Source organism: Microcebus murinus, chromosome 1 (genome assembly GCF_040939455.1).
Source record: "Microcebus murinus isolate Inina chromosome 1, M.murinus_Inina_mat1.0, whole genome shotgun sequence".
Lineage (NCBI taxonomy): Eukaryota > Metazoa > Chordata > Mammalia > Primates > Cheirogaleidae > Microcebus > Microcebus murinus.
In genome coordinates this window covers 7,463,348-7,474,064 of record NC_134104.1, presented here as the reverse complement: position 1 = coordinate 7,474,064, position 10,717 = coordinate 7,463,348, and the positions used below count along the sequence as shown (strand labels likewise).

Genomic DNA, 10,717 nt, shown 5'->3' with positions numbered 1-10,717 from the left:
TAAATTTGACCATAGTGTGTAATGAAGGCATTGATAATAGAAACATAAGTTTACATTTAAAAAAGTGCTTGTGTGTAAGTTTCCATCCTGCATGCCTATTTGTGATCTCTCATTTAAACTTCTTAGTATGGAGTAGAGGTTAGTGTAGGTATCGCTGCTTCATAGGTGGGGAAACTAAGACCCAGAGTGGTTAAGCAATTTCTCATTCACAGCCTTAGCCTTTTTACTGTTTATAAGAGCTCTTTATATATCTTAAAGACCTCAATCCTTTTCATTTGTTTTTTGTTTTTAACATAAAATTTGAAGGCCTTCTTTCTCTCTGTTGTTTGAATTTAGGAATTTTTTGCTGTTACAGACTGTGCCAGGATAAACATGCTTGGCATCTTTGTGCTCATCATCAAATATTGCATTAAGATAAAATTCTTAGAAGTTTTTTAACAAACAATAAAGTAAACAAAGTTGCTCCGCATAATTGAATTGAATAAATGTATTTTTCACTATGCGTAATGAATGAAATGTTTAGCAGAATTATCCTATATATGATCCTGAGTACACTGTCTTTTAACTTACTTAGCAAATACTTGTTTATCATGTAGAATGGACCAGTTAAGGACCTCACACTGTAGTGGAGAGAGAAGCTAAGGTCTGAAAGCAATGCTAAGGGCAGGTGATACTCAAATTCAAGTTGGGGTAGATGACTTGAGATTTGCATTTTAATTATAGAAAGATCAGTTTAGCCATTATATTGAAGAAACACAGAGTTGGAAATAGAATCAAGACAGAAAGCTATTAGGGATCTATTTTGGTAATCTTAAGCTAGAAATATGGTAATGGAATGAAAAGAAGAGATGGTATTTGAGCGTTCTAAAGGAGATGAAATCAGCAAGATTGGGCAGCTGTTTTCACCAGGTGGGCCATGGGGGGCGGGGAAGAACTGTAATATGACCCCCAGAGTTTTAATTCTGGTTGACTGGGTAGAAAGTGGTATCATTCACTGTGGTAGGAAATAGAAACAGAGCTTGTTTGGGTGGAATAAAGTTTTGTTACCTTCAGTTTGCAGAGTCTGGATCATTCAGGTAGAGATTGTATGCTCCACAAGAATAGGCACTAGCCCACTATCCTTTACTGTGTGTTATAGCACATTCACTGTACAGTACTATACAGTAATTGCAGATAATATCAGGCCATTTGTTAATTGCCACAGCTGCTCTTGGTACATGTGTTAAAGCACTTAATGTTTACAACAACCTTTTCAGGTGGATATTAACAGCATTTTCAGGAATTAGGTGTGTAAGGCCATACAACCAGTAAGTGGTAGAGCTGTGATTTCAAGCCCTGGCAGCCTGGCTGAGAGTCTGTGCTCTTCACTGTTGGGCCACTACTATTATGTGTCTTGAAAATAGTAGGCTTCAGAAAAAGTATTCTGGTGTTGAACAGAATGGTCTGTTGTATGGTTGGGAGTTAGCTGATTCATTCAGGAGGACAAGCACAAATATTCTGAGTCTGGAATTTGTTGACCAGGGTTTTGTGCTTTACCTTTTGGCTTTAGTCTGTGATTACAAATTTGGCTGAATATAAGAAGAAAAGTCTTTTTCACTCTTTTCCTTTTTCTTTTTTTTCCTTAAAGGAAGAATTGCCTTTTATTAGTCAGACACCAATACTTACGGACCAAAGTGTTAATTTTTCATTCCTACTGTGGATATCATGATCATGGCCCCAGCCTACCTTGGGATAATTATTTACTGTTCTTTCTTTGTGGTGAGCTTGGCAGGTTTAAGTTCTCTTATGACTGTGTTGGAAGGATCCAGAGGAATCCAACAACCTTGGGTTGAGAAGTTTAGTTCTGTGTTGTGTATGGTTTTCCTGTTTTTATGCTCAACCTTTGATTACCTGTGTCAATGGAGAGCCCATTAAAGCAGATCTTTCAACTGGTTTGGGAGATGCTACAAGTAGTATCTGCCATATCCCTGGCAGGTGCAAAGCAGCATCTCAGCAGTGTGTTTGAATTGGTTTGTGAAGAGCTGAGCCATTGAAGAAGCCTCTCTTGAGAATTCAGAGATTAATTCTGTAACTCATGTTTTGGTTCTCAACTGATGAAAATCTCATGTGTGAAAATAAATGTTAAATGTTGTTGCTTTACAAAAAGATTTTCATAAGATTTTTCTCAATAGATTTATATTAGGTTATTAAGTATGGAATGTTCAATTTCCTTAAGTACTAAGTTTGAAAGTTGATATCTGACATTTATTATTATTTTTTTATTGTGAAGGTACATCCTCATTCTTTCAAACACATGTTTGGGCTTGTGATTCTCTTTCAAAGATTTTTTTAGAGCAATTTTTGTGAAATCATGGATAAGTCAAAAATTCGTGGTGTTTTTTAATATGAGTTCCATTGAGGAACCAATGTAGCACAGACAGCTCAAAATATCAACGAAGTGTTTGGGAAGGTTGTTGCTAATAAATGCACAGTTTGATGATTTGACAAGTTCCATTCTGGTGATTTTAATCTTAAATGAGCCACGTGGGTGACCTGAGACCAGGGTGGATAATGATGAGATGAAAGCTGTGGTAGAAGCGAATCCTACACGTGAATTAGCAGCAAGGTTTGGCATTACTATTCCAATGATATTTGAAACAAATGGGCAAGATAAAGAAGCTGGACAGATGAGTTCCACATGAATTAAACTAGTGACTAGTGTCAGAAAAGAAATCACCTTGAACCTTGCCTTTCTTTGCTGTCACCACGTAAAGGTGAACCATTTCTACACTGTATTGTTTTGTGTGATGACAACTTGATTTTTTTGACAATTATAAGCATTTGGCACAATGATTGGATAAAGATGAAGTGCTAAAACATAGTCCAAAACCTAAATATTCATCAAAAAAAGGTAACGGTGTCTGTTTGGTAGTCCAGTGCTGGTATTATCCACTCCAGCTTTATGAAACCTCATCATTCCAGTACAGCAGATGTCTACTGCAACCAATTGGACAGAATGATGAGGATGCTTGTGATTAAACAGCCGAGATTGCTCAATAGACCAAGACCACAAATTGCAAAAAACAAGGCTGTTCAAATTACAGAAGCTGGACTTGGAAACACTCTGTCATCCACCATACTCCTAACTTGTACCAGCTGACTACTTCCAGGCTTTGAACCACTTCTTTTTTTTTTTTTTTTTTTTTTTTTTGAGACAGAGTCTCGCTTTGTTGCCTAGGCTAGAGTGAGTGCCATGGCGTCAGCCTAGCTCACAGCAACCTCAATCTCCTGGCTCAAACAATCCTTCTGCCTCAGCCTCCCAAGTAGCTGGGACTACAGGCATGCGCCACCATGCCCGGCTAATTTTTTATATATATGTATTAGTTGGCCAATTAATTTTTTTCTATTTATAGTAGAGACGGGGTCTCGCTCTTGCTCAGGCTGGTTTTGAACTCCTGACCTCGAGCAATCCGCCCGCCTCGGCCTCCCAGAGAGCTAGGATTACAGGCGTGAGCCACCACGCCCGGCCTTTGAACCACTTCTTGCAAAGAAAAATATTCAATTCTCAATAAGTTGTGGAAAATGCCTTTTACAATTTCATTGCCCCACTCTCTCCAGGCTCCTTTGCTGCTGGCATAAGCAAGCCAACCTTAATATGGCAAAACTGTATCAATAGTTTGGGCACATACTTTGATTAATTGCTCTGCTTGTTTGAGATATATGTTACATTTTGATTTGAAATTGGACATTTCATATTTAATGACCTAATATTAATTTTAATCACTACATATTTTATACCATTTAACATATAAGTGTTGTATTGAGTGTCATATACCTGTTTATAGTTATAAAGGTTTTTAATATATTGAACATACTAAAATCCTTAAAGAACCAATTAGATATGTCAAATGATATAAACATTAGGATATGACTATTTCCTTTAAACCTGACTTATCTACTTTTAGGAGGAGAGACTTCAGCATGCAAACCTTCATCTGTTCGGCTTGCACCGTCATTTTCATTCCATGCTGCTGGCCTTCAGATGGCTGGACAGATGCCCCATTCACATCAGTACAGTGACCGTCGCCAGCCAAACATAAGTGACCAACAGGTTTCTGCCTTATCATATTCTGACCAGATTCAGCAACCTCTAACTAACCAGGTAAGTTTGTGGAGTATTAGAAATGACTTTTGGAATAGTAGTTTATTCCTTTAAAATGTTGGGATATTAAATAGGCAAAATACTTTCATGGTTTTCAGTTTTACATGTTACATGGGATTCTGGATTGACAAAACATGATGTTAAGAAGTTTGCGTTGAAAAGTTTTTTGGTTTTTTTTCCTTTTTACTTGGCATTTCACTTAATTAAAAAATACTCATAAACATAGCCACAGTCTCTTATTCTAGAATAGAGAGGAAAAAGTTATTTCTGAAGAATATTAGTTAAAGGAACTTAAATTATGGACAGGTGGTTAAGTAACAAAAATATGTTACGGGAACACATCAGAATCCAATACAGCAAACTTGCAGAACCAACTCTATGCTGTTATAAACTACTTTACTACACATTTATAAAAGTAAATATAAAACTCCTTAAAATTAAGAAGAAACATATGCAAATTAACCATGCTATTTATTCTTATATTCAAACTAGAGATTCACCAATTTTCCATAAAGCTAATGGTGTAAAGTAATGAATACTGAAATCTCTTGAGAGAGACACACACACACACGTATGTATTTATATCATCCTGAATTAACTACACCTACTACATTGATTTTTGGTTTGGGAAGAATTTTCTTGTCAGCTGTAGCTGTGAGGTAAAGTTCTTTTCCCTCTGGTGTTGGATGTTTGACAAGCACTGAAAATGGCTGCTCTTCCCTTTAGGACTTAGGAATTTAGTTTGCCACTGTTTGGTTTAGGTCTTTTAGTATATGAAGTGAAGATAATAAAAAGTTGGGAAATTTGGAAGTATTTCTTTTCCTGGATTGTTTGAAGGAATTGTATTTTCGGTAATTCAGTAATATGTGATTTTAATGAACAGGTGGCTACAGTTAAGTGTCTTCATTAATGTTAGCAGGTGTCTTTGTATAAGATCTAGCTAGTAGTTAAGCCAGCATTACATTTATAAAATATATATAACATGTGAATAACGTTCACAGTTAAATAGTTAATAAGATAAATTATGGCAGGACTTAGGAAATTTTTTGTGCGGTGAATTGACTGAGAATTGAGTTCTGTGTTTGAGAATTGGAGCAGTTGATCAGAATGTTCAAATTTGGGAAGTGTATATAACTGTGTAACAGAAGAAAGTTCTCTGGAAGTCCAATAAGTAACAATAGCACCATATGATCCATTTGCACTTTGGAAAAACCAAGTATGTTAGATTAATTTTCCCACTTGTTCAAAAGCAGCCTATTAGGCAGGAGTGCTATTTTTAATGTTTTCCAGCTGAAGGGACTGAGCTCCTGTTTGTCACTTCTCCGCCTTTGTGTGCAGTAGACTATGGGGTCCAGTCCAGGCTTCTTTCTTCTTAGATACGTTTCTGTAAAATCTAACCTCTGGCATGTATGGAGGGCTAGAAAAAATTCTAGTTCTGGTTATTTTTATGGTAATATTATTTTAGTAGGTAATTTAGTTAGCAAAGTATACCTCATTTTATATGCAACTGACATCTTGTTTGTCTTTGGATCACTTTAATAAAGAGGTATTTCATTTAGTATTTCCATTTTAAGCTATAACATGGTTTACAAGCATATAACATGGGCACAAGGTCATGGCTCATGATCTGGTGGTAGGACTTGAGTCAGGTCACCTGGACCCTTCATATCTATTCCTTGAATGTAAAATCGGGACCTTAGACTAGACCCCCTAAAGTACCTTCTAGCTCTAAACTTCTATAATTTCATTATTTGATTTCCATTGTTTCTGGTTAATCATCTCATAATAAGGTTTATTGTACAAGTAAATTGAAATTAACTAACTTTAACATTTTATTTCTAGTAGTTAATTATTATTATTATCTTTTTTTGAGACAGAGTCTCACTCTTGCCCAGGCTAGAGTGCCCTGGCATCAGCCTAGCTCACAGCAACCTAGCTCACAGCTCAAACTCCTGGGCTCAAGCAATCCTTCTGCCTCAGCCTCCCGAGTAGCTGGGACTACAGGCATGCACCACCATGCCCGGCTAATTTTTTCTATATATTTTTTAGTTGTCCAGCTACTTTCTTTCTATTTTTAGTAGAGACCGGGGTCTCACTCTTGCTCAGGCTGGTTTCGAACTCCTGACCTTGAGCGATCCTCCCACCTTGGCCTCCCAGAGTGCTGGGATTACAGGCGTGAGCCACCGCGCCCCACCTCTAGTAGTTAATCTTACATGAGTATGTTTGGTACAAGTTTTAAAAACAGTTTTGTTCAAAAGATAAACTTAGGAAATGAGAAATGTAGTAAAAGTAAGTGTAGAAGAATTATGATGGATATTTGGAATGCTGAATCTCTGTGGGCTGTTCTAGTTTTCACAGTACCTTTTGTGGTTCTTCAACTGAACCGTGGATATGTATTATATATGTTATTCAGTTTTGTTAATAGTTCTCAAAATAGCAACAAAGGCCACTACAATGGCTCATGCTTGTAGTCCTAGCATTTTGGGAGGCTAAGGTGGGGGAAAGCAAGTCCCCTGTCTCCACAAAAAATAAAAATTTAAAAAAGGAGCCAGGTATGGTGGCATGTACCTGTAGTCCTAGAGACTTGAGAGGCTGAATGGGATGATCACTTGAGCCTGGGAATTGGAGGCTGCAGTGAGCTATGATTGTGCTACTGCACTCCAACCTAGGCAACACAGTGAGACCCTGTCTCTTAAAAAAATGCAGGAAAGGCAGAATACTGTGATTCTAATGCTTAATTATATGTGTAAATATTAGGTAAATATAAATCAAATGAACGAAATAGGTATTATTATACTAGAGAACAATTTTTGAGTAAAATCCTAGAGTTTACATTGTAGAATCTTTTCAGGATAAAAAGTTAACTGTTTTATTATAGCTCTTGTAACTCATCTAAGCAGTAGATTTTTTTTTATCTGGGTGAAGAAAAAGGGCAAGAGGTGTAAGCATTGAGAGCATGGCATTTCTAGCTCCCAGTGCCACATAGCTGAGGGAGCAGAATGACATCTCATCCACTTTCATTTTTGTAGGTTACACACCACCCCCCTCCCACCTTGCTGCAAAAGGGGTAATACCTACAGCTGAGTGACCTCCCGGATCCTCTGAACACCATGGACTTAATTTTCAGCTGCAGAAGGGGAGGAAGGGAGCTCACTACATTACATTCTCTTGGCATTGTGACTATGAGAAGCAGAAAGTAGAGAAAGTATCGAATGCTTAGGGATGGCCTTGGGTCTTAGAGATGTGTAACTAGATATTTGGAAAAATTATTTTCTAATTCTGGATTTGTACATATGGCAGCACAATTTTGCAAAACAAAATTGAGTTAACTGAGAAATCATAATGAAAGCAAAGTAAATGTTATTTACTTTGTAGAAATTAGTTTTTTCCATGTATTTTGAGCATCTCTATACAAGGTGCTTTTTGAATCACTAAAATATAGTCTGAGGCTAATTTTTTGTGGGCAGAATGCATCTGTTTATGTATATAGATGCCTTGAAATACTAACCTCTATTACCAAAGGAGATAAGAAAAATAAGGTTCTAAGAATTAGCTAATTGACTTGGCCTTGTAGTCAGAGTTTGACCAGTTGTGGAAAAGGTTAGCAGTATTGTGAAGTGTTAAGCACACAACACACACTGACAAATGTGATCACAGAACTCAAAATCATGTTTACATTCAATTTTTCTTGATTGTGTGATTTTGTTGTTTTGAGTGAGCACTTGAATGGTCACTGATTCTTTTTTCAGATATCAGTGAAATATCAGTGGAATTGTAAACAGGCAAGTTAAAAACTTAGATATTCCGGTTTTTTAATAACTACTTTTAAATTCATATGCTTATTTTATGCATGCTTCAATTACTTTGCCCAACAAATAGCCTAAAAATGACTTAACTAAGAGGGTAGAATAGAAGCCTGAAATTGGAAATTGCTATGGTGCACCTGTCATATGTCATTGTGAAGAGCATGGACTCCTCAGCTCTCAGCTGTGTTCCTCACTTGCTCCAGAACCTTGGTTAAGTTAATGTTGGAGACTCACGTTTCTCCTGTCTAAAATGGTGACAGGAATAGTACTTATTCTCTTGAGATTGTTGAAAGGATTACATGAGAGATATATAAAAAACAATGCATGCTATAAAAATATAGTGTTTAATAAATAACTGCTACTATTGTTATTTTATTTTTAATTCCTCAAGTTATTCAATTGATTCTACCAATAGTTATACTTCTTATCAACTTTTATTATAGTGGGAATGAAACATTTCACTGCTTCAGAGTTTGTGAAACCTTACATTTAGGCTGCCTTTCACCAGTCCAAGAAAGGGCTTGTGAGTAAATTACCTGCATAAAACAATGCGAGGGACTTAAAAAAAGAAAACACATTAAGGGAAAGCTCTTTTCATTCATTCACAAAAAAGAATTAACATGTTTATTACCAATATTATCCATTAAATCCCCAAGGAGTGGTGTAAGAATATTCTGGGTCTGGTATGGTAGCTTATGCCTATGATCTTAACACTCTGGGAAGCCAAGGCTGGAGGATAGCTTGAGCTCAGGAATTCGAGACCAGCTATCTCTACTAAAAACAGAAAAAGTTTAGCCGGGTGTGTTGGCACGTATCTTAGTTAGTACAAGCTACTCAGGAGGCTGAGGCAGGAGGATTGCTTGAGCCCAGGAGTTTTGCAGTGAGCTGTGATGTTGCCACTTCGCTGTACTTGGGGCAGCTGAACAAGATTCTCTCCAAAAAAGAAAAAAAAGAGAGAATAAAATATTCTGTGAATTTAGCTCTGCCTACTGTTTATATTTAGAAAAATAAAACAATATATATTTGAAAAATTAATTCACATTGTTTATAATTCCAGTGATTTTTTTTTTTCAGAGAAATAGGTATAATCACGGAGTTTTTTTCCCCCCTTTAACTTTAAGGAGGAGATCTTGAGAAAATATATTATTTAATTAAGTAATTCAGTGAATTTACCATCTGTCCAACAACTTTTAGAGTTTGAGTATACATGCAGAGGAAACTAATATTAATACTATTTTATGAGAAAGTGTACCCAGGTAAATGCTATGGAGTAGTGATTATTTTCTGTCTTGGCCACTGTTACAACCCTCCTCTCTTCTTTTTGTTAGTGTGGGTTAAGTTTAACAGTTGTACCAAAAACTCTGAACATTTTGTGAGGTCTTGGTGTGATGTGTTTACCATCAGTCTACCCTCAGATTGACCCGAGTGTCCTTTTAGAGGGGTTGCATCAGGGTCTTCTGGCTGAGTAGATTTTACCAGTATAAATGTCCATGAGAGCGAGGGAGGAACACAAAGATGGGCTAATAGTAATGACTATAGGTCATTACCTTGATGTAATTAATTAGTTTTGAGGATCTGTTGATTGCAAGGAGTCCCATTCAGAACCCTTCTACTGAGGTGTGACACTTGGTGGAAGAGTAAGGCTGGAACAGCAGTCCAGTTTCATTGGCATGCTAATGGTAGCAGTCATGGATATGTGTGTAGAAGTTCATGCCCAGTCATTATTGCAGTGGAAACAGTGTAGCCACAGTTGAACCCCTCACTGCCTATTGGATGATGAAGAGAACCATGATTTAGGATTGTGGAAGGGGAATGTGAGTGAGGGCAAGGTTGGGGATATTACTGTGGGTGGCATGTTTTGCTTTGTGTTAAAGAAATATGTGCAGATTTTAGCCTTGCTTAGGGGGCAGATACTTGTCAGAGAGCAGGGCCTGGAGTTAGGAGCTGAACTTCCTCAGCACCCACTAGTTAGAGGGAATGGGGCTCTGCTGCCAGCGTACTTTTTGGGGCCAGCTGGGTCTTGAAATCCTATCTTAGGAAGCTAAAAGTTGTCTCCAATGGCTAGGTTTATCTTTGCGTGTTGTGGACCAGGTCAAGTTTTAGGAATAATTCAGAAGTTTTTCTTTGGGCTAATTGTATGATAGGGGGAAGCCCACTTGGTCTGTATCATGGGTGTCTTCTAGATCCAGGGGTATGTCTATATTTCTACTATATAAATTTCCCAGCCTTGGGCAGCTGGGCATATTGCCTTCTAATTTCGTTTATTCGTTCCAGTGGTTGTCTTCATTGGGATGCAGATGAAAGAGATAACTTTGAAAGAAAATGTATACTCCTCTAATGTAGATGTCTTTTTTAAAAATAGATAATACACAAGTTACAGAAGAGGGAAATATCAGAGCAGTATAGTTAAAGTGCTAGTCTTTTCTGTCTATTTAAGGTGATGCCTGATATTGTCATGTTACAGAGGCGGATGCCCCAAACCTTCCGTGACCCTGCAACTGCTCCCCTGAGAAAACTTTCTGTTGACTTGATCAAAACATATAAGCATATTAATGAGGTAAGACTTGATTTGTTATAATAGCTTCTATCTTGTAATATATCAGGGGGCAAAAGTTCTTTTGTGACATAGTTAAACATCTTAAACTTTCCCCCCCAATGATTGTTATATTGGTGGTTATTATGAATAAGTTAATGATTTAGAGATAATATAATTACAACTATGTAAAAGAAAAGCTACATTAGTAAGAACTGCAAAGTATAAAGGTAATTG

The 10,717-nt window shown here is 37.0% G+C and overlaps 1 protein-coding gene across 4 annotated transcripts in view; it reads left to right on the top strand.

Annotated features, from left to right (window-relative positions):
• Positions 1-10,717, top strand: part of DYRK1A (dual specificity tyrosine phosphorylation regulated kinase 1A) — a 139,968-nt gene that overhangs the window by 95,710 nt on the left and 33,541 nt on the right. For 3 of the 4 annotated variants that reach the window (XM_012782891.3, XM_020284762.2, XM_076000240.1), the window contains 2 exons: positions 3,945-4,141; positions 10,385-10,504. In XM_012782891.3, the coding sequence (XP_012638345.1) occupies positions 3,945-4,141; positions 10,385-10,504 (317 nt within the window). The remainder of the gene's footprint in view (positions 1-3,944; positions 4,142-10,384; positions 10,505-10,717) is intronic. The other variant, XM_012782892.3, reaches the window with a different exon arrangement.